General features: G+C 44.1%; 1 protein-coding gene across 2 annotated transcripts in view; it reads left to right on the top strand.

The window, feature by feature from the left end:
- Positions 1-22,008, top strand: part of PROC (protein C, inactivator of coagulation factors Va and VIIIa) — a 99,993-nt gene extending 77,985 nt beyond the window's left edge. For both annotated transcript variants that reach the window (XM_069768094.1, XM_069768093.1), the window contains exons 7-9: positions 7,989-8,086; positions 14,058-14,172; positions 21,308-22,008. In XM_069768094.1, coding sequence (XP_069624195.1) covers positions 7,989-8,086; positions 14,058-14,172; positions 21,308-21,909 — 815 coding nt within the window. In that variant the 3' untranslated portion in view covers positions 21,910-22,008. The remainder of the gene's footprint in view (positions 1-7,988; positions 8,087-14,057; positions 14,173-21,307) is intronic.
- The last annotated feature ends 248 nt before the right edge of the window (positions 22,009-22,256 follow it).

Genomic DNA, 22,256 nt, shown 5'->3' with positions numbered 1-22,256 from the left:
GTGTTAGGGCAGGGCACACTAGTCATTTACCTTGGGCACCCACCACCCTACTGGCCCCTAGCCACTGGCTAATAGCTGCAGACCACGCGGCTACTATGGGGCCTGTGAGTCAGGGGGGCCAAGTGCCTGCGCCAGCTCCAAGCACCCTCCCCTCACGCCTGGCATTGCACATTCAACTGTATCGGCATCGTCAGGTGATGCTTCCTCTTCCATCATTCCACCTCTGTGTTTGATGCAGAAGGAGAGATGTCATCATGCCACGCTTTGCCAGGCAGTGGAGCTGCTTAGGAGACACGCTGCAGAGGCTGGAGCAGCAGGGGAATGGGGAGAGGTGAGTATTGTATTTTATTTTTAAGTCAGTATGTCGTGGCCATAATACTGGAAGACTAAGGGGTGTGCATTATGTACAACTAAAATGTTTTTGTGTCAGCAATATGTGAGCATTTGGGGCACCACTTTAACCCCTTACCGACATCGGGCGTAATAGTACGCCGATGACTGTATCCCTCCCTTTGATGTGGGCTCCGGCGGTGAGCACACATCTTTCCGGGGGACATGTCAGCTGTTTTGAACAGCCAATGGTGCTGTTTAGCGTCGGACTGGAGCACCTTGGACCCACCAGAGAAAATCATTCTTGGGGCCCACTATGTAGCTACATAGAAATAAATAGAAGACCACCAACTGTGAGGTAAAACACGCTAATATCAGGGTATAATATAAGGTAGACACAAAAGAGAATGGTAAAACCAAAAACACTCAGTTTGAAAAAATGTTTGCAGTAATCCGCAAGTGCTAGTAAAAGATGTAAATAACAGGGTATTTGGTTGATACGTTTTTTGCAAAAAATGTATACTAAGCTGCTCTACCAATCTTCACGGTATACCCTTATCAGAGCAGTCCTAACTAATGTATGCAATCCCTATCTGATGTATTTAAAAACCTGATCATCTGTATATTACCTGTGTGAACAGGGTTCAGAGAGGAAAAATCCATGTGTGCATACAGGGCAGAATAGCTTATGTGCAGCTAGCCCAAGAGGAGTGGTGGAACTCCCCAGTCTTGTAGACACAAGAGAACAATCATGGAAACAGGAACACATGGGCTACTTGCACAGTGAACAAGTCTGTAAGAACATGTTCACACACCACCAAGAAACCTGAAGACACAAAAGAGAATGGTAAAACCAAAAACACTCAGTTTGAAAAAATGTTTGCAGTAATCCGCAAGTGCTAGTAAAAGATGTAAATAACAGGGTATTTGGTTGATACGTTTTTTGCAAAAAATGTATACTAAGCTGCTCTACCAATCTTCACGGTATACCTTTATCAGAGCAGTCCTAACTAATGTATGCAATCCCTATCTGATGTATTTAAAAACCTGATCATCTGTATATTACCTGTGTGAACAGGGTTCAGAGAGGAAAAATCCATGTGTGCATACAGGGCAGAACAGCTTATGTGCAGCTAGCCCAAGAGGAGTGGTGGAACTCCCCAGTCTTGTAGACACAAGAGAACAATCATGGAAACAGGAACACATGGGCTACTTGCACAGTGAACAAGTCTGTAAGAACATGTTCACACACCACCAAGAAACCTGAAGACACAAAAGAGAATGGTAAAACCAAAAACACTCAGTTTGAAAAAATGTTTGCAGTAATCCGCAAGTGCTAGTAAAAGATGTAAATAACAGGGTATTTGGTTGATACGTTTTTTGCAAAAAATGTATACTAAGCTGCTCTACCAATCTTCACGGTATACCCTTATCAGAGCAGTCCTAACTAATGTATGCAATCCCTATCTGATGTATTTAAAAACCTGATCATCTGTATATTACCTGTGTGAACAGGGTTCAGAGAGGAAAAATCCATGTGTGCATACAGGGCAGAACAGCTTATGTGCAGCTAGCCCAAGAGGAGTGGTGGAACTCCCCAGTCTTGTAGACACAAGAGAACAATCATGGAAACAGGAACACATGGGCTACTTGCACAGTGAACAAGTCTGTAAGAACATGTTCACACACCACCAAGAAACCTGAAGACACAAAAGAGAATGGTAAAACCAAAAACACTCAGTTTGAAAAAATGTTTGCAGTAATCCGCAAGTGCTAGTAAAAGATGTAAATAACAGGGTATTTGGTTGATACGTTTTTTGCAAAAAATGTATACTAAGCTGCTCTACCAATCTTCACGGTATACCCTTATCAGAGCAGTCCTAACTAATGTATGCAATCCCTATCTGATGTATTTAAAAACCTGATCATCTGTATATTACCTGTGTGAACAGGGTTCAGAGAGGAAAAATCCATGTGTGCATACAGGGCAGAACAGCTTATGTGCAGCTAGCCCAAGAGGAGTGGTGGAACTCCCCAGTCTTGTAGACACAAGAGAACAATCATGGAAACAGGAACACATGGGCTACTTGCACAGTGAACAAGTCTGTAAGAACATGTTCACACACCACCAAGAAACCTGAAGACACAAAAGAGAATGGTAAAACCAAAAACACTCAGTTTGAAAAAATGTTTGCAGTAATCCGCAAGTGCTAGTAAAAGATGTAAATAACAGGGTATTTGGTTGATACGTTTTTTGCAAAAAATGTATACTAAGCTGCTCTACCAATCTTCACGGTATACCCTTATCAGAGCAGTCCTAACTAATGTATGCAATCCCTATCTGATGTATTTAAAAACCTGATCATCTGTATATTACCTGTGTGAACAGGGTTCAGAGAGGAAAAATCCATGTGTGCATACAGGGCAGAACAGCTTATGTGCAGCTAGCCCAAGAGGAGTGGTGGAACTCCCCAGTCTTGTAGACACAAGAGAACAATCATGGAAACAGGAACACATGGGCTACTTGCACAGTGAACAAGTTTGTAAGAACATGTTCACACACCACCAAGAAACCTGAAGACACAAAAGAGAATGGTAAAACCAAAAACACTCAGTTTGAAAAAATGTTTGCAGTAATCCGCAAGTGCTAGTAAAAGATGTAAATAACAGGGTATTTGGTTGATACGTTTTTTGCAAAAAATGTATACTAAGCTGCTCTACCAATCTTCACGGTATACCCTTATCAGAGCAGTCCTAACTAATGTATGCAATCCCTATCTGATGTATTTAAAAACCTGATCATCTGTATATTACCTGTGTGAACACTAGTCATTTACCTTGGGCACCCACCACCCTACTGGCCCCTAGCCACTGGCTAATAGCTGCAGACCACGCGGCTACTATGGGGCCTGTGAGTCAGGGGGGCCAAGTGCCTGCGCCAGCTCCAAGCACCCTCCCCTCACGCCTGGCATTGCACATTCAACTGTATCGGCATCGTCAGGTGATGCTTCCTCTTCCATCATTCCACCTCTGTGTTTGATGCAGAAGGAGAGATGTCATCATGCCACGCTTTGCCAGGCAGTGGAGCTGCTTAGGAGACACGCTGCAGAGGCTGGAGCAGCAGGGGAATGGGGAGAGGTGAGTATTATATTTTATTTTTAAGTCAGTATGTCGTGGCCATAATACTGGAAGACTAAGGGGTGTGCATTATGTACAACTAAAATGTTTTTGTGTCAGCAATATGTGAGCATTTGGGGCACCACTTTAACCCCTTACCGACATCGGGCGTAATAGTACGCCGATGACTGTATCCCTCCCTTTGATGTGGGCTCCGGCGGTGAGCACACATCTTTCCGGGGGACATGTCAGCTGTTTGAACAGCCAATGGTGCTGTTTAGCGTCGGACTGGAGCACCTTGGACCCACCAGAGAAAATCATTCTTGGGGCCCACTATGTAGCTACATAGAAATAAATAGAAGACCACCAACTGTGAGGTAAAACACGCTAATATCAGGGTATAATATAAGGTAGTACATGTCTTAATTATGTAGCAGGGGTTGGGGTAGCCCCCTCATAGAAAATAAAGTAACCCCCTCACAGGGTACAATGTATCCCCTCACAGAATATAATGCAGCCCCCTATAGAATATAATGTAGCCCCCTTAGAGTATAATGCAACCCCCCTCATAAGGTATAATGCAGCCCCTTCATGGAATATAATGTAGCCCCCTCATAGGGTATCACGCTGCCCCCTCTCATAGGGTATCATGCAGCTCACCCTCATAGGGCATCATACAGCTCCCCCCATAGGGTATCATACAGCTCACCCTCCCCATAGGGCATCATGCAGCTCATTCCCCCAATAGGGCATCATGCAGCTCATTCCCCCCATAGGGTATCATGCAGCTCACCCTCCCAATAGGGTATCAGGCAGCTCACTTCCCCCATAGCGCATCATGCAGCTCACTCCCCATAGGGCATCATGCAGCTCACTCCCCCCGTAGGGTATCAGGCAGCTCACTCCCCCATAGGGTAATGCATTCCAAGCTCTTTCTGTCTGGGTGTTATGTTTGACTCCGAACTCTCCTTCACCTCCACACATACAATCTCTTGCCCGCTCGTGCCGCTTACACCTAAAGAACATCTCTAGAATCCGTCCTTTTCTCACCATGGAGACAACAAAAACCCTCACTGTCGCCCTGATCCACTCCCGCCTGGACTACTGCAACGCTCTATTAATTGGCCTCCCCCTCACTCAACTTTCCCCTCTCCAGTTCATCCTTAATGCGGCAGCCAGGGTTGTCCATCTGGCTAATCGTTACTCAGATGCATCCGCTCTTCGCCAGTCATTACACTGGCTGCCCATTCATTACAGGATACAATTCAAAGTACTTGTTCTCACCCACAAAGCTCTCCACAGTGCGGCATCCCCATACATCTCCCTCATTTCGGTCTATCAGCCTAGCCGACCGCTGCGCTCTGCAAATGACTTTCGGCTAACCTCTGCACTAACCCGTACCTCCCACTCCCGACTCTAAGACTTCTCCCACGCTGCGCCAATCCTCTGGAATGCTCTAGCACAAGATATTAGGACCATCCACAACTTGCATAGTTTTAGGCGCTCAAAACACATTTGTTCAGAGCGGCCTACCATGTTAACTAATCAAAGTCATTTCATGTTTGTGTGTGTAGCCCATTCACTATCTCCATCTACCCCCCCCCCCCCTGAAGATGGCTGGACCATCATTCTAAATACATCATTGTAAATACACACCTGTACTTTGTATCTCCCCCACCTCATTGTAGATTGCAAGCTCTCACGAGCAGGTTCATCTTATTTTGCTTTATTGTATTGTTAACGTTGTTACTTATGACTGTTGTGTTTGAAACTGTTAAACTGTAAAGCGCTGCGGAATATGTTGGCGCTATATAAAGATTATTATTATTATTATTATTATTTCTTCTGTCTCATTCATTGATGTGATAAAATTTGGGTCTCATAAGTGTTCTTATTTGAGGTCCATCAAATATTCCAGCCTTTTTCTTCTCTTCACTAAGACTAGGAAAAGTTGGACATATATAGTTAAAGCATTCTCCACTGTGATTGAGAGCTTTGACAAACTGCTTCATCAATCCAAGTTTTATGTGTAAGGGAGGAAAGACAATGTCCTTCCTATCCACTAGAGGATCATGGATGACTCCCCCATAGCGTATCAGGTAGCTCACTCCCCCCCATAGGGTATCATGCAGCTTAATCCCCCCATAGGGCATCATTCAGCTCACTCCCCCCATACGGTATCAGGCAGCTCACTCCCCCCATAGGGCACCATGCAGCTCACTCCCCCCATAGGGCATCATGCAGCTCACTCCCCCCATAGGGCATCAGGCAGCTCACTCCCCCATAGGGCATCACGCAGCTCACTCCCCCCATAGGGTAACATGCAGCTCACCCCATCTTGCCCCATAGGGCATCATGCAGATCACCCCCCTTGCCCCATAGGGCATCATGCAGCTCACCCTTGCCCCATAGGGCATCATGCAGCTCACCCTTGCCCCATAGGGCATTATGCAGATCACCCACCCTTGCCCCATAGGGCATCATGATCTCACCCCCCTTGCCCCATAGGGCATCATGCAGATCATCCACCCTTGCCCCATATGGCATCATGCAGCTCATCCCCCTTGCCCCATAAGGCATCATGCAGATCACCCCCACTTGCCCCATAGGGCATCATGCAGCTCACCCCCCTTGCCCCATAGGGCATCATGCAGATCACCCCCCTTACCCCATAGGGCATCATGCAGCTCACCCCCTTGCCCCATAGGGCATCATGCAGCTCATCCCCCCCTTGCCCCATAGGGCATCATGCAGATCACCCCCCTTGCCCCATAGGGCATTATGAAGCTCACCCCCCTTGCCCCATAGGGCATCATGCAGCTCACCCCCCTTTCCCCATAGGGCATCATGCAGATCACCCCCTTGCCCCATAGGGCATCATGCAGCTCACCCCCCTTGCCCCATAGGGCATCATGCAGATCACCCCCCTTACCCCATAGGGCATCATGCAGCTCACCCCCCCTTGCCCCATTGGGCATCATGCAGATCACCCCCTCTTGTCCCATAGGGCATCATGCAGATCACCACCCCTTGCCCCATAGGGCATCATGCAGCTCACCCCCCCCCCTTGCCCCATAGGGCATCATGCAGCTCACCCCCCCCCCCCTTCCCCATAGGGCATCATGCAGCTCACCCCCATACAACCAGGATTCAATAATAAAAAACACAAAAGATGAAGGGAGTAGCAGTCAAAAGTGCCTTCCAGAAAAGTCAAATATATCAAAATAGATCAACCTGAGGCAACAAGTGTCAATAGGATTAACTTTAATTCTGACCAATCATACAGAACAAAAACCGACGTTTCAGCCGTCTGGCCTTTATCAGGGTAATTATTTGTAGTGCTAAGTGGTGTTAGCGATTAACCGCTCATGGAGGAGTGTCTGTGTGTCTGTGGCGAGGGGAATCATGGGAGAGGGAGCGTCATCTGACGCTCTCTCCCCATTAACGAGCGCTGGGGGTGGCGTTGGCGCCGGGACCCCTGGCTTACGGCCCCATAGCGGCCGTGTGAGCAGGGGGTCCCTGAGGGAGCGGGGGGGGCCTGGTCTGCGGGCTCTGATAGCAGGCAGTGTTTAGCCGCAATTTGCGGCAAACGCTGCCCTCTATTATAGTGAAATGAATTCACTCCTCTCCACGCCCATGGGGAGTGGGGAAGCGTGATTATTCATTTCACTTTAGCAGCGGGGACAGGCTTAGGCTTCCTTTCACCCGCTGCTGCTCCGCTAGTATCGGGGCCCCATAGCAGCTGCGTGGTGTGTGCTATTAGTGACACCCCACTTGCTGGGGGCCCCTGGAGCAGCGGGGGCCCTAGGCAGCTGCTGGCACTGTATGCCAGCAGGTGTCAGGGCCTGGACCCACCGGAGAATCCTCCAGTATTCCGGTGGGCCAGTCAGTCTGACCCTGGTGCTGTTCCAAAGTACAACTCGTCCTGCAAAAATCAAGCCCTCACATGGCCATATTCACGGAAAAATTAAAAAGTTATGGCTCTGGGAAGAAGGGAGCGAAAAACGAAAATGCAAAACCGAAAAAAGCTCCGGGGGTGAAGTGGTTGAACTTCTGCCACTTTGTCTTAAACCGGCCCTGATGTGGATGTAGAATTGGAATGGGAGACGCTGAAGGTGCGGTTAGTAAGGTATAAGAAGATTCAGGAGAGGACAGAGTCTTTCATGCCAAGGGAAGAGAGGATCTGTAGTTGTAAGAAGGAGTGGTCGACTATGTCAAAAGCAGAGGACAGGTCTAGGAGTGTAGAGAACTGTCTTTTAACTTTGGTACTAAGTTATTAGTAATATATAATGTAAGGCATAACATAGTAATTTACTTATTAATGGACTGACTGTGTGTGGAAATAATTTTTGTCATCATGTAAGTATAAACATACCGTACTTCATACCGCCATGTATTCCTTTTGTGATTGTGCTCTGAATATCTTTAGTTGCTCGGTTGCTCCTTTAGTTCATATGGTTATGAGAAGAGAAAGACTCCCACAGGGGTGATAAAAATTAAGAATTGGTGGCATCTGATAAGAACTTGTCCTTGTTTTGCAGGGGACTTTCCTTGTGGTAAAATGAAAATCTTCAACTCTGACTATTCAGCTCGTCTCACCGGAGCAAAAAAAGGACGTAAGGGAGACAGTCCTTGGCAGGTCAATACATCTAGATTTTTTCCTATGATATAATATTGTTGAATTTAAAGGGTTGGTCCAATACCCAAAATGTCCATACTAATTACACTGGTCAACGCAATTTTTCTGGCAAAAGGTTTTAAAACATATTTTAAGTCAATTTTGGTTGCTGATTAGGAATATGAACTCCGTTTTTGGCTATCACATCAGGATTTCGAGATATTTTCAATTTTTGATAAATTACTCCTATCTAATGTTTTATGATAAAAACACATGATTTTTGGTACTACATTTTGTATATTTTTAATCAAGGAATAACAAAGATTACAAAGTCTATGTACAGCAAATCAAATATACTTACAGAATTAAACTACAAAATATAAAAACACATATATATGGCACACAGATGAATGACAAATGGCAGTTATTTGAACTTTCTTTTCTTGCCTGATCTGTGATGTACAACTTCTGGGTTGTCTCTCATCAAGCTCCAGCAATAGTCAGCCATCATATGTGAGTCCCACCGGCCTTGATACCGTTTTTCCATTGTTTTAATGTCCTGATGAAAACGCTCCCCTTGTTCCTCGCTTACATCCCCAAGGTTCTCTAGAAAAAAGTCCAAATGTCTGTGTAAATAGTGAATCTTGATACTCATTCTACATCCAAGATTTCGCAGACTCATTAGTAGCTCTTCCACCATCTCTTCATAGTTGTCTGCTTTCTTATTCCCTAGAAAATTCTGCACCACATTACAAAATGCATTCCAAGCTCTTTCTGTCTGGGTGTTATGTTTGACTCCGAACTCTCCTTCACCTCCACACATACAATCTCTTGCCCGCTCGTGCCGCTTACACCTAAAGAACATCTCTAGAATCCGTCCTTTTCTCACCATGGAGACAACAAAAACCCTCACTGTCGCCCTGATCCACTCCCGCCTGGTCTACTGCAACGCTCTATTAATTGGCCTCCCCCTCACTCGACTTTTCCCTCTCCAGTTCATCCTTAATGCGGCAGCCAGGGTTGTCCATCTGGCTAATCGTTACTCAGATGCATCTGCTCTTCGCCAGTCATTACACTGGCTGCCCATTCATTACAGGATACAATTCAAAGTACTTGTTCTCACCCACAAAGTTCTCCACAGTGCGGCATCCCCATACATCTCCTCCCTCATTTCGGTCTATCAGCCTAGCCGACCGCTGCGCTCTGCAAATGACTTTCGGCTAACCTCTGCACTAATCCGTACCTCCCACTCCCGACTTTAAGACTTCTCCCGCGCTGCGCCAATCCTCTGGAATGCTCTACCACAAGATATTAGGACCATCCACAACTTGCATAGTTTTAGGCGCTCAAAACACATTTGTTCAGAGCGGCCTACCATGTTAACTAATCAAAGTCATTTCATGTTTGTGTGTGTAGCCCATTCACTATCTCCATCTACCCCCCCCCCCACCCCCTGGAGATGGCTGGACCATCATTCTAAATACATCATTGTAAATACACACCTGTACTTTGTATCTCCCCCACCTCATTGTAGATTGCAAGCTCTCACGAGCAGGTTCATCTTATTTTGCTTTATTGTATTGTTAACGTTGTTACTTATGACTGTTGTGTTTGAAACTGTTAAACTGTAAAGCGCTGCGGAATATGTTGGCACTATATAAAGATTATTATTATTATTATTTCTTCTGTCTCATTCATTGATGTGATAAAATTTGGGTCTCATAAGGGTTCTTATTTGAGGTCCATCAAATATTCCAGCCTTTTTCTTCTCTTCACTAAGACCAGGAAAAGTTGGACATATATAGTTAAAGCATTCTCCACTGTGATTGAGAGCTTTGACAAACTGCTTCATCAATCCAAGTTTTATGTGTAAGGGAGGAAAGACAATGCTGTTGTAGCTCTACTGTCCCAGTCGCACAGAAAACAAGGGTGTTATCATAACAAATGGGAATTATGCATGTTCAAAGAAAACAAAGATATTCTCACATTTATTGGGAGACTAAATGAAAACTAAATTTACCGTACCTTAGTGTACTGTATAAACTGGCACTTTTCATACACTACTTATATTTATCATGGAATTCATGAAAATGGGCTATATACCTAAAGCGCAATAAGTGATGTAATAGGGAAATTATAAGATCACATTTGAATTCAGCACCCTCAAATTAGTCTAAAACTGTTCGTAAAGTCCACGCCAGAAAAATTATTTTTTTTTGTAGATCAGTGTTATTAGAGTTGAGTGAATTTGTTTGGCTCCCTCCTTATTCGGCAAGCGATAGCGCTTCCCGAATAAGCTGTAGAGGGTTGGCTTCCTGGATCGCGCCGGCCGATCAGCTGTCCATCTCCGCAGCTGCATGTGTCTCGGCTGTGTCAGTCACAGCACATGCGTGGAGAGCCTGTTTGTTGGATTCTCCATGCATGTGCTGTGACTGACACAGCCGCGACACATGCAGCTGTGGCGCCGGACAGGTGATCAGTCGGCGCGCTCCAGGAATGCAGGTTCCCTCTGCAGCTTATTCGGTAAGTGCTATAGCTTGCCGAATAAGAGGGAACCTGAACAAATTCGCTCAAATCTAGTAATTATACATTTTTACACCCTATAAACTTTTGTAATTAGAGCTTTAATAAAACACCCTACACTTTTCCTACACTACTAATCTCTAAAAGTGTTTTTTTTTTCATGATGATAGAAACTAACTAAGACCGGTTTCACATTTGCGGTTGTGTCCGCAGCGTTTCTGACGCATACATCCGCATGCGTGATTTCCTATCTTTAACATTGTAGACGCAGGTGCATGCGTTCGCCCGCATTTGCTTATGCATGCGTATTTTCGCGGTGTGCGGTGGGGCGTGTCTGACGCACCATGTTAGAATTTTTTTGGTGTAAAATTTCCGTCGCCATACGCATACGGACGCTTGCGGAAAGAGTGCGTCAAAACAACACATTATAGTCTATTGGAACGCATAGGAACGCAAGGACATACATTCGCTTGTGTTTGTACAAGGGTCTGTATACAGAAATCCCATGAGCCATACACATTGGGTGTGGCTTGTGTCAAGGAAATTCTCCTTGCAAAATTTTTTCATAACAAACGCATGCGCATAAACAATGCGAACGCATGCAAAAATGCGTGCAAACGTTGCGGTTTTTTATCCGTCATGCGTAAGTTGATGCGGATAAAAAATGCAGGGTTATCATGCGTTTTGCCATGCGTTTGCGGTTGCATACGAAACGCTGTGGACTCAACGACAAATGTGAACCTAACCTTACTGCAGAGCTGTCCCCAATGGTGTCCAGTTCCAGTAGGGGTGATAGATTCTACATGGATGTGAGTACAGCCCCCTGTGACGTCCCGTTTGAGACTCTAATACGAAACGCCACAGGTAGTGAAGTAAAAAAAAAAATTTGCAGGATGGAGAGGAGATTATTATCATAGTCCTAATAATTAGTGGCTCATACGTCACTCCAACAAGTGTATATAACCATAATCCTCAAGGGAGTATACCGAGCAGAGGATAAGAAGTGAAATGAACAGTAGGTAAAGTTAAAAAATAACCGTTTATTAATACATATTAAAAAAGGCAAAAGAAGGGGGAAAGGAAGGGGGAGGGGAACTGGACCAAAGGAAATATAAAAGGCAGGCATGTAGAAGCGTATGGCTGTGCTCTCCCGAAACGGCGCTCGTCGGGCGTCGGGAGAGCGCAGCCACAGCCATACGCTTCTACATGCCTGCCTGATCCCCCGGCACTTGCCTCAATCCCCTCCACGAACACATCACAGGTAACAAATACCTCCTCACCAACGGCGTTCTTTGAACCATTTATTTTGCTAATACATAGGGGTTTCTTCTCATCAGCCTTAGGAGTAGCTGTTCTATTTTTTCAGCCTCTATGGTTTTGGTATTTTGAGATATCCCCTACTCTTTGCTCTATTTCTGGCTTCCCCCTCCTCCCATATGTATCACAATTGTGGCAATATGTGTAGGTGGTAGCTTATGCCCGTTTTATATGTATGGTCTAAAAAACCAGATTCTGGTAGTCACACTTGTGTTATATAGACCTTTCATGTTCTATGTGGGAGGGGACATCTGTTCATATGGTGCATGTACTATTCTATATGTAGATCTAGTTTTGCTGGCTTCCCTCTCCCTTTACCACTTGGAAGTCCCATTTTTTTGTCTTTTTTTATATATATATATATTTTTTTATATTTCCTTTGGTCCAGTTCCCCTCCCCCTTCCTTTCCCCCTTCTTTTGCCTTTTTTAATATGTATTAATAAACGGTTATTTTTTAACTTTACCTACTGTTCATTTCACTTCTTATCCTCTGCTCGGTATACTCCCTTGAGGATTATGGTTATATAGGATGGAGAGGAGAGTAGGGAATTTTATAATACAGCTAATTATAAAAGTAATTAGACTGTAAAAATAGATAATTAGAAAGGACATTTAACATACTGGACCAAACCTTTAAGTGCCTGTGTTAATAATGTTCACTTCTCATGCTACATTGATGTACTGTCATCTGTTTTAATGTGTTCAACAACATTAATAATAATTATGATAGAACAATATTGTGATATGTTTATCCCAGATAATAGATACTGTCTCCCTGGAATAAATATGTGCTAATCCAGGGGTGGGTAACCTGAGGCCTGTGGTTTACAGCCTGCATTGTAGTTTTCTTCAGGCCCTAGTCAGATTCCCGGGGACTGCAGTGCTTGAGTAGCCAGCCCCGTTTTGCCAGCCAGCAGCCATTTAATTCCTCCCTACACTATGAGCAATCACACCCAGTATTTACTACTGAATGCAGAGGCGTATGCAGTGAAGGATTATATCCCAATAGTGTCCAGTGCCAGGGCTAGGATGTTCTCTGTGGGCAGAGCTAGCGCGATTTGGGCTTACTATCCTCTAATGATGAAGCCAGCAGTCACAGTGTCTCCTAAGTAATGTATTCACCAGCCAAACTGTCTCCATTGTGATGTATATACACCAGCCCCGGTTTCTCCTATGTGGGGTATATACACCAGCCCCAGTGTCTCCTATGTATTATGGGCAAGAGCCCCAGTGTCTCCTATGTCATGTATATACACCAACCCCAGTTTCTTCAATGTGAAGAATATACATTAGCCCAAGGGTCTTCCAGGTGATGTATATACGCCAGCTCCACTATCTCCTATGTGATGTACGTACATACATCAGCCTCAGAGTCTCCTATGAGATGTATATGCATCAGTGATTGTAAAAACGAGCACTTTGGCAAATTACAGCTTATTAAAATTTGCAGCCGTTCTTGAAATGTTAACACTTTTCTTTTGCTTGCAACTCTTGAGTTGGAGACCGACCAACCCTGCTGTCTAGCTTGTAAGCATTGAAGTTGGCTGGGATTAAGAGATAACAGCAGGAGATAACAACAGGCTCCAGGGATCTTGGTCAGCTTCAAGACTGTGCTTACAATATTGATAGAAACGTGCTTGTAAGCACTGTGCATGTTTCGTGACTAGCAGCAGGGGTCATCAGATGTATAGAATTTGCTCGTAACACTCTTTAGTAGACAAAAAGCAGATTAGGGCTTTCCCCTATGTAGAGATGGAAGATCCAAAATTCCAAGAAACCCATTTGGATAAAGCATGCATAAAAATGTAGTGGACAGTGTCCACCAGGTGATGAAACTTCAAAACATTTTTATTCTGCCATATACAGGATTCACTGTTTCGACCTGCTTAAAAAAGAAGTGTGACAGGTCAAAACGTTGCATTCTGTATACGGTAGAATAAAGATGTTTTGAAGTATCATCACCTGCTGGACGTGGTTGAGCTGCAGTGGTCAGTCTCCAAGGCAACAAGCTGTAAACAAAAGAAAAAATTGTTAATGTCTCAAAAACAGCTGCAAATTTTAATAAGCAGCAAATTGGAAAATTGCTTGTATTTATTACTTGATACCTCACCATACTAATACAGAAGACCAATTTTTCCTCTCATGTTTGCAGGCACTCCTACTTTATGAGAAGAAGTTTCACTGTGGTGGAGTTCTGATTCACCCATCATGGGTTCTAACTGCAGCCCATTGTTTCAAACAGCCTGGAAAGTACTTTATCCGGCTTGGTAGGTACCTATTGATGTATGTACTGTTTTATCTACAAGAAATACACAATTCTTACCACCCAGGCTTTCAAAATCCTAAACAATGCTTTCCAAAATGTATGTCAATGGTCAATGTATTCTTAAAATAAGTATGTAATTATATTTTGAAACCACCGCGCTAAACCGAGGCTAGAAGATCATAAATTATGTGGTTAATATCAACACTTGGTGATATTGTGCAGTACTTACTTATATTGTAGCTGTTTTTGTAGTGTATGCCCAGGGAACCTCTACCCTGTAATGTACAAGGTGTAAAATAGATATACTAATTCGGCCCGCAACGAAGAGGGGAGCCACCCTTTGAAACGCGTTGGCAGCTTGTCTCGCTCACGCACCCGTCCCCGCTATTTGTGACATCACACTAGCTCCGCCCCCATCTTCACGCCGTGTCCTCAGCGTTGCTTCCAGCCGGGGCACGCGAGGCGCTGGTGCCTTCCCACTACTCACTGGGATGCTATCGCCCAGGAACCTTGGTCTCTGGTACCAATTCTGATCACAAACCGCTGGGCTCATCTAGCGATACAATCAATACCGCACTCATTGGATTACTCTGCTGTTTTCCCTGCATTTGCTCACCTGAGTGGGATGTGGTGAGTGTCAATTGACATCTATTTATGCCTTTTTGGAATAGTTGTGGTTAAGATTAACCGACTGCTTTAATTAACTGCTAGGATATTTACTTTACTATATTTGTCTATTAGCATTGATTCATCACATCATGGAAATTAAACACTAATCCCACATAGGATCGCTTCATGTGCAGTTTACACAGTTTCAAAAAGAGTAAGTGTATTTTACCAATACCCCTGGCAATTCAATTTGTGGGCCGAATTAGTATATCTATTTTACACCTTGTACATTCTACTTCTCAGCAAGCCGCTGCGGCCAGGGGCAACTGGAGAGCCCTCAAACGCAGGGCCGCAGGTTACTCGGTACCGGGCCTCTCTGGCTCAGTTCTGGGGATGTCACGGTGGCTGGACCCGGTCCGTGACCCTGCTAAGGGGCGTCCAATAAAAGGTGATACAAGTCTGTCAAGGATTCGTGACGCCACCTGTGGTATTCGGTCAGGGTGACCGATGCTGCTTGGGGTCCACTGGGGTGATGTGATGGCAGCTAGATGGTATACCTTCCCACAGGTGAAGTATGTCCCCAGGGCTTCCCAGTGGTGTAGGTGGCAATGGTGTGAGGTGCAGTCAATAACGAGGACACAGGGTTGCAGTCTCTTTACCTCTTTACTGGTGACTTCAGGATCCTCAATCCAGAGCACTGTCAACAGGGCTGTCTGAGACCGGCCGGTCCGAAGACACATCCAGAGTTCCCTTTGCAGGTGGAAATCGTTGCCTACCACTAGTGCCTGTGTGTTGTAGTGCTTCCCTGCTGAGCATTCGGGATAGTCCTCACAACTTCTGTTCTCGTTCTTTTGTTAGTTCTTTCTCGTTCTTTCTATTCTCCGTCCCCCAGGTTGGTTATGGCTAGGACGCACCCGTTTGACGGGTAGGCTCGGAGCTCTTCCGGGACCCTAGAGACGCCCCTCTCCACGTGTTGCCCCCTATGTCTGCTTAGGTGATGTAAGGTAGACAGCCAACCTATAATTAACTGTCCTGCGGTATTTGAAGTAAGGCATGAAGTCAGTTACTTCCTCGGTGTTCCGGGCACCGGCTACACGCCTCAGTAGGATGTTGCCGTTCTCGGGGCACGACTCCTACTGGCTCTCCTTTGTGCTTGATCTCGTTTCTCACTGTCCACAATATCCTTCGCTTCGTGTCCTTTCTAAGGATATCGCCGCAAGGTAGTGCAGGCGCGGTTCCGTTTCGTTCTGTTCTTGTCGCTAGGTACCTGCCAGGTTCCCACGCCTGACAGGGACCCCCCTGAATCTTCCCCCGCAACACCCCCTGCCACGGGATGTTGCCTGGACAAAACCCAGTCAGCTTCTGTCTAACTTCCTATCCAACCCCTAGTTTTACCAGTGTGAGGAGTGGCCTAATAAATAAAACCTTTTGCTGCCCCTAGTGGCCGGAGTGTGAAGTGTAATGTGTGCTGGTGATACCTGGTCAGATGAACTTCTTTAGTGCCATCAGACGTACCATCACTCCCCCTAGTGGCAGAGCGACACTACTGCAACGACCAGGTCTCTGGGGCGCTGCACAACTCTTTACTCACAGAGGTCCCCTGGGCATACACTACAAAAACAGCTACAATATAAGTAAGTACTGCACAATATCACCAAGTGTTGATATTAACCACATAATTTATGATCGTTCTAGCCTCGGTTTAGCGCGGTGGTTTCAAAATATTATTTACCGGTAATCCTTTAACAGGGTCCTGCACAGACCCTGTTTTTACCACCTGCGGCTTCTGTGGCCCCCGTCTTATCCTTTCAGGTGAATAAGTGCCAGTGAATAACATTTTTTTATATTTAACCCCTATCTGACCTTGGACGGGATAGTACGTCCAAGGTCAGATCCCCTGCTTTGATGCAGTGCTCCGTGGTGAGCCCGCACCAAAGCCGGGACATGTCAGCTGTTTTGAACAGCTGACATGTGCCCGTAATAGGCGCGGGCAGAATCGCGATCTGCCCGCACCTATTAACTAGTTAAATGCCGCTGTCAAACGCAGACAGCGGCATTTAACTACCGCTTCCGGCCGGGCGGCCGGAAATGACGTCATCGCCGACCCCCGTCACATGATCGGGGGTCGGCGATGCGTCTCCATTGTAACCATAGAGGTCCTTGAGACCTCTATGGTTACTGATCGCCGGTGGCTGTGAGCGCCACCCTGTGGTCGGCGCTCACAGCACACCTCCATTTCTGCTACATAGCAGCGATCAGCAGATCGCTGCTATGTAGCAGGGGCGATCGCGTTGTGCCTGCTTCTAGCCTCCCATGGAGGCTATTGAAGCATGGCAAAGGTAAAAAAAAAAAAAAAAAAGTTGAAAAAAATAAAAATAAAAAAAAAATAAAAAAAATATAAAAGTTTAAATCACCCCCCTTTCGCCCCAATAAAAATAAATCAATTAAAAAAATATCAAATCTACACATATTTGGTATCGCCGCGCTCAGAATCGCCCGATCTATCATTAAAAAAAGCATTAACCTGATCGCTAAACAGCGTAGCGGGAAAAAAATTCGAAACACCAGAATTACGTTTTTTGGGTCGCCGTGACATTGCATTAAAATGCAATAACGGGCGATCAAAGGAACGTATCTGCACCGAAATGCTATCGTTAAAAACGTAATCTCGGCACGCAAAAAATAAGCCCTCAACCGACCCCAGATCACGAAAAATGGAGACGCTACGAGTATCGGAAAATGGCACGATTTTTTATTTTTTTTATTTTTTTTTTTTTTATCAAAGTTTGGAATTTTTTTTCACCACTTAGATAAAAAATAACCTAGTCATGTTAGGTGTCTACGAACTCGTACTGACCTGGAGAATCATAATGACAAGTCAGTTTTAGCATTTAGTGAACCTAGCAAAAAAGCCAAACAAAAAACAAGTGTGGGACTGCACTTTTTTTGCAATTTCACCGCACTTGGAATTTTTTTCCCATTTTCTAGTACACGACATGCTAAAACCAATGATGTCGTTCAAAAGTACAACTCGTCCCACAAAAAATAAGCCCTCACTTGGCCAAATTGACGAAAAAATAAAAAAGTTATGGCTCTTGGAAGGAGGGGAGTGAAAAACGAACACGGAAAAATGAAAAATCCCATGGTCATGAAGGGGTTAAGTATGTAATTATACATAGACAATATTAGACACTGGACCAAATATTGTCAGGTCTTGGTTGAGAAGTCAGCAGCAGTCAATACTTACAAAAGCATATCAGATTGCATAGTATTTTCAGGTTGGTCAGAAAGCCCCTGCAGGGAAAAAAAAGGGGCCAATTCATCAAAGCTTTTATGCTAGAATAATTTGGCAAATTTTGTGCCAGTTTGAAGCAGCTCTGCCAAAATAGGAGGAGCTGGGGTGGGATGGGGCATTGCTACACCTGTCTGTCAAATTCTTTACAAGTGCTGGTATTTCTTACATCAGAAATGGTACTCCAGTCACTAACAGAAGTAGCATTTCTAGCCGGAAGCACGCCACTAAGAGGATGCGCCAAATTCATCAAGTGACAGGTGCCTCTTAATGAATTTGGCGCATCGTGCTCCAGTGAGCTCTTCGACACAAAAAGAGGACTTAAAAATCCTCCAAAAAATTCAAAAAAGTCACAGAAAAAAGCAGCGATGTTTTACCTGCTGAAGCCTCCAACCAAATGCACCAGCAGGGCGCAGCGGACCCGATAAATGATGGCAAACACACAGGTGCAAAAAATACCGATGAAACAACCACTTTCAACCCTTGACGTGGGTTGCCAGCTTACGTATTGAGGCCCCAATATAAACTAATACCTTACATACATTGATATGTGGTTTTCTTTTTGCACTTTATCTTGCAGGGCGCAGTCGGACCAAGATGGCTCTGTAAACTATTGGCCCCTGTTCGCACAGCATGCATTTTGTAGCACTGGGCAGCCCGCCTGTATGTGCATTACTAATAGGCTGTAAACCAGATGCTCTGCATTGTTTGTGTGAATTATGCCATATACAGACTAGTATCTTTTATCTTTTTGTGCACTAATGCCAAACAGCCAACACTGGATTGAAAGTGGTTGTTTCATCGGTATTTTTTGCACCTGTGTGTTTGCCATCATTTATCGGGTCCGCTGCGCCCTGCTGGTGCATTTGGTTGGAGGCTTCAGCAGGTAAAACATCGCTGCTTTTTTCTGTGACTCCAGTGAGCTCTTGCAACATGAATCTTAAAGGGAACCTCTCACGTGAAAAAAACGCTACTACCCTGTTGATATCGGGTTAATCTGCGGGGTTCTGAACCTGCCCGGTGAACACATTTAGAGCCTCGCTTCCGGGTGGACATGAACGTTATTCCTCTCAGTAACATTCGGGTTTCAGTCACTGTTCTGTGTATAGAGAGCAGCGGCTGCAACCATGCCCCAGGCTCTGACTGACAGCAGCTCACCATTAGGGACACCTGTCAGTCAGTGCAATGGGTACAGTTACAGCCACCGCTCTGTATACACAGAACGGTGACTGAACCCGCGCCAGCTCCACCTCTGTGACTGAAACATGAATAAAAGTACTTTCCTCCCAGCAGCGGGAGTCTAAGTGCCGGGCAGGTGACTGTAACTGCTTCCTGCACCACTCTGTTGACTGGAAGTGAGCTACTACAGGGAGGGTATAAATTAGTTTCCTGTCTGTAGTGGAAATGAGGCATCCAGGCAGGATTTTAATGCTATTTATCTGCAGGTTAACCCTATATTTGCAGGTAAAAAGTAATATTGGATCTCTCCAAATAATTGACACTTATTCTCTGACACCTCCTAACCTGATAATTTTATCTTAAAAACTGCTAAAATCTACCTTGAGAAATGAGTCAGACTTTGTCCTTAATGACCAATCAGGTTACATGTTGGCCAGTGAGACACATAGATACAGTATTGCTGCTTCCTTTGAAGTGTTTTATGTCTCCTTAATGCTTTATTCACAGCTACACTGCTCAGTACTGCCGTAGAATGTACTGCATGTTGCACTGTCTTGGGATGTGCTGCAGAGAGATAAGGGAGCATGATTGCATCTTCTCTTTGTGAAGTTTCTGGTAAAACATTGTACAGTAGAAAGCTCAGAGACAGCTCAGAAAAAAATGAAAATGATAGATACTTTAGAGCCTGCATAGGGAAAAGCTGATGAGAAATGCAAAACACAAGTCATATAATGCCCAGAAATAATGTTATTCCTCAAGTACAGGCACGGCAGCTTTTTCTAAAAAATGACCTGATTTAAGCTGGCCATAGACATGAGGCTTACATTAGTTACATGGTGTAGAAGAAGGGAAATGCCCCAAAATGTATATCTCTATATAGAGATGTGTATAGTGCATGTTTTATGTATACACACATTTATATATACATCTATGCCACATGGAGCAAACCCCCCCTTCCAGCCTGCTGTAAAACAAAGCTGCCATGAGCTGGAAAACAAGTTTAATTTAGGACTGAGGGGATGTATCTTAGGGGACAATAGACCGTGACCTCATCCCCCACACCTGGGGTTGGACACACCTCTTTTAGTTGGTCACATATAAGGGACAAGGACAGGTAGTTCTTGCTCTTTTGCCGTGGCTGCATTGCCTGAAATGATGATGGACCCACATGGCTTAAGTATACTCTGTATCCCCTTTTCTTAATAGGCCCAGTACTATTCATTAGGGTTAGCTAGCCATAGGTGGGAGGGCTGATATTGTATGTGTGATTTGGGTAATCGGGCAGTTAATTGATTGTTGTGATATTACTGGTTATTGTGGGTTATTACTGTGTGATATTGTTGGGATATCACTGTATACTGTAGTGATATTACTGTATTAGAGTTGTATATCTGCATAATAGTATGTGTATATATATATATATATATATATATGTATATACGTATACGTATACGCAATATATGTATATATATATATATATTTATAGTCGCCAGCTTGGGTGTAAATATATATGTATGTTATAGACTGCAGACTTGTGTGTGCGTAATAAATACCCTTTATTGTTACACTGTTTTGTCTCAGTTAGTATATAGCATAAGGAAAAGATAACGTTGAGGCGTATTAAGTGGATATTAATTATTAATAGCCAAGTTCGACATTAATAGTTAATATCGGACCTCAATAGAGATGCAACGAGAGTCCCCCTTTGATAATCATAAGGTTTAATATTTTGGGGGAAAAACCCTGTCCTTTTACATATGGTTATCCAGCTTTAACTTATGGAAATTGAACTTTTACTTACACACATATTCATAAACAGCAGGTGCAATAGTGAGAAATTTAAAAAAAATAATCATTTTCTAACATTCGTCCAGTTATTAATCAGAAAAATATAACACAACAGGTCTATATTCTGATCTGATTATAGCTGTCATTTGCATGAAAAAATATGTCAAGTTAATAACTATTTATCATGTCTTTAGCAGTTTTACAGGAAAGTCTATAGCAGGCAATACCTTTCATTCACATATATCCCTTTGATCATATTTCTCTACAGGTGAATATGATCGCCGGACCCTGGAAGACACCGAGCAGCAAATGTTTGTAACTAAAATCATTACCCACCCTAATTTCAAAGCTGAGACTGGAGATAATGATATTGCTCTGCTACGTCTAAGTCAGCCGGCTGTCTATAGCAAGTATGTGTTGCCCATTTGTTTACCAAGTTATGGACTGGCCAATAAGATACTGACACTTGAAGGAACAGAGACCATAGTGACTGGCTGGGGCAATCAAGAAGAATTGCATCGCAACCGATCTAACATTCTAAGCTACATACAGATTCCTATAGTACCCAACGAAAACTGTTCTACGGTCATGCAGAACCATGTAACTGGTAATATGTTGTGTGCTGGAATAATGGGGGACAATCAAGATGCATGTTCCGGAGACAGTGGGGGGCCCATGGTCACCTACTTTGGAGACACCTGGTTTCTGGTAGGGTTGGTGAGCTGGGGAGAAGGATGTGGTAGGCTGCATAATTTTGGAATATATACAAAGGTTAATAATTATCTTCCATGGATACAACAGCAACTAGCAAAATATGAAGCAGATGAGAAAAAGATGAAGTCACGTTCAACCAAGTCACCTAAAACCTGATAAATTTCCTGTAATCTATCATAATCAGTAAATATCAGCAAATTAAAGTTATTGCATCCACTTTGTAGGCAAAACATTTTAATAAAATAGATAATTATAACAAATGTGGTTTTGAATGTTTTGTTTTTTTTTAAGATGAACCATATAGCAAAATACCAAATGCTGAATTATTTGTGAATTAAAGATATTATTTGTTTTTATAATGTCATCATAGTTTAGAAAGATTCCCTCTGTTTAGTCAAGTGTTAATTAGTGATGAGCGAGTGAACTCGTTGCTCGGGTTTTCCCGAGCACATGGGTGACCTCCGTGTATTTGTTATTGCTCGGAGATATAGTTTTCATTGCCT

The sequence above is a fragment of the Ranitomeya imitator genome, chromosome 5, assembly GCF_032444005.1.
Source record: "Ranitomeya imitator isolate aRanImi1 chromosome 5, aRanImi1.pri, whole genome shotgun sequence".
NCBI classification, from domain to species: domain Eukaryota; kingdom Metazoa; phylum Chordata; class Amphibia; order Anura; family Dendrobatidae; genus Ranitomeya; species Ranitomeya imitator.
Note: the sequence above shows the minus strand (reverse complement) of the source record. Positions and strands in the feature narration are given on the sequence as shown.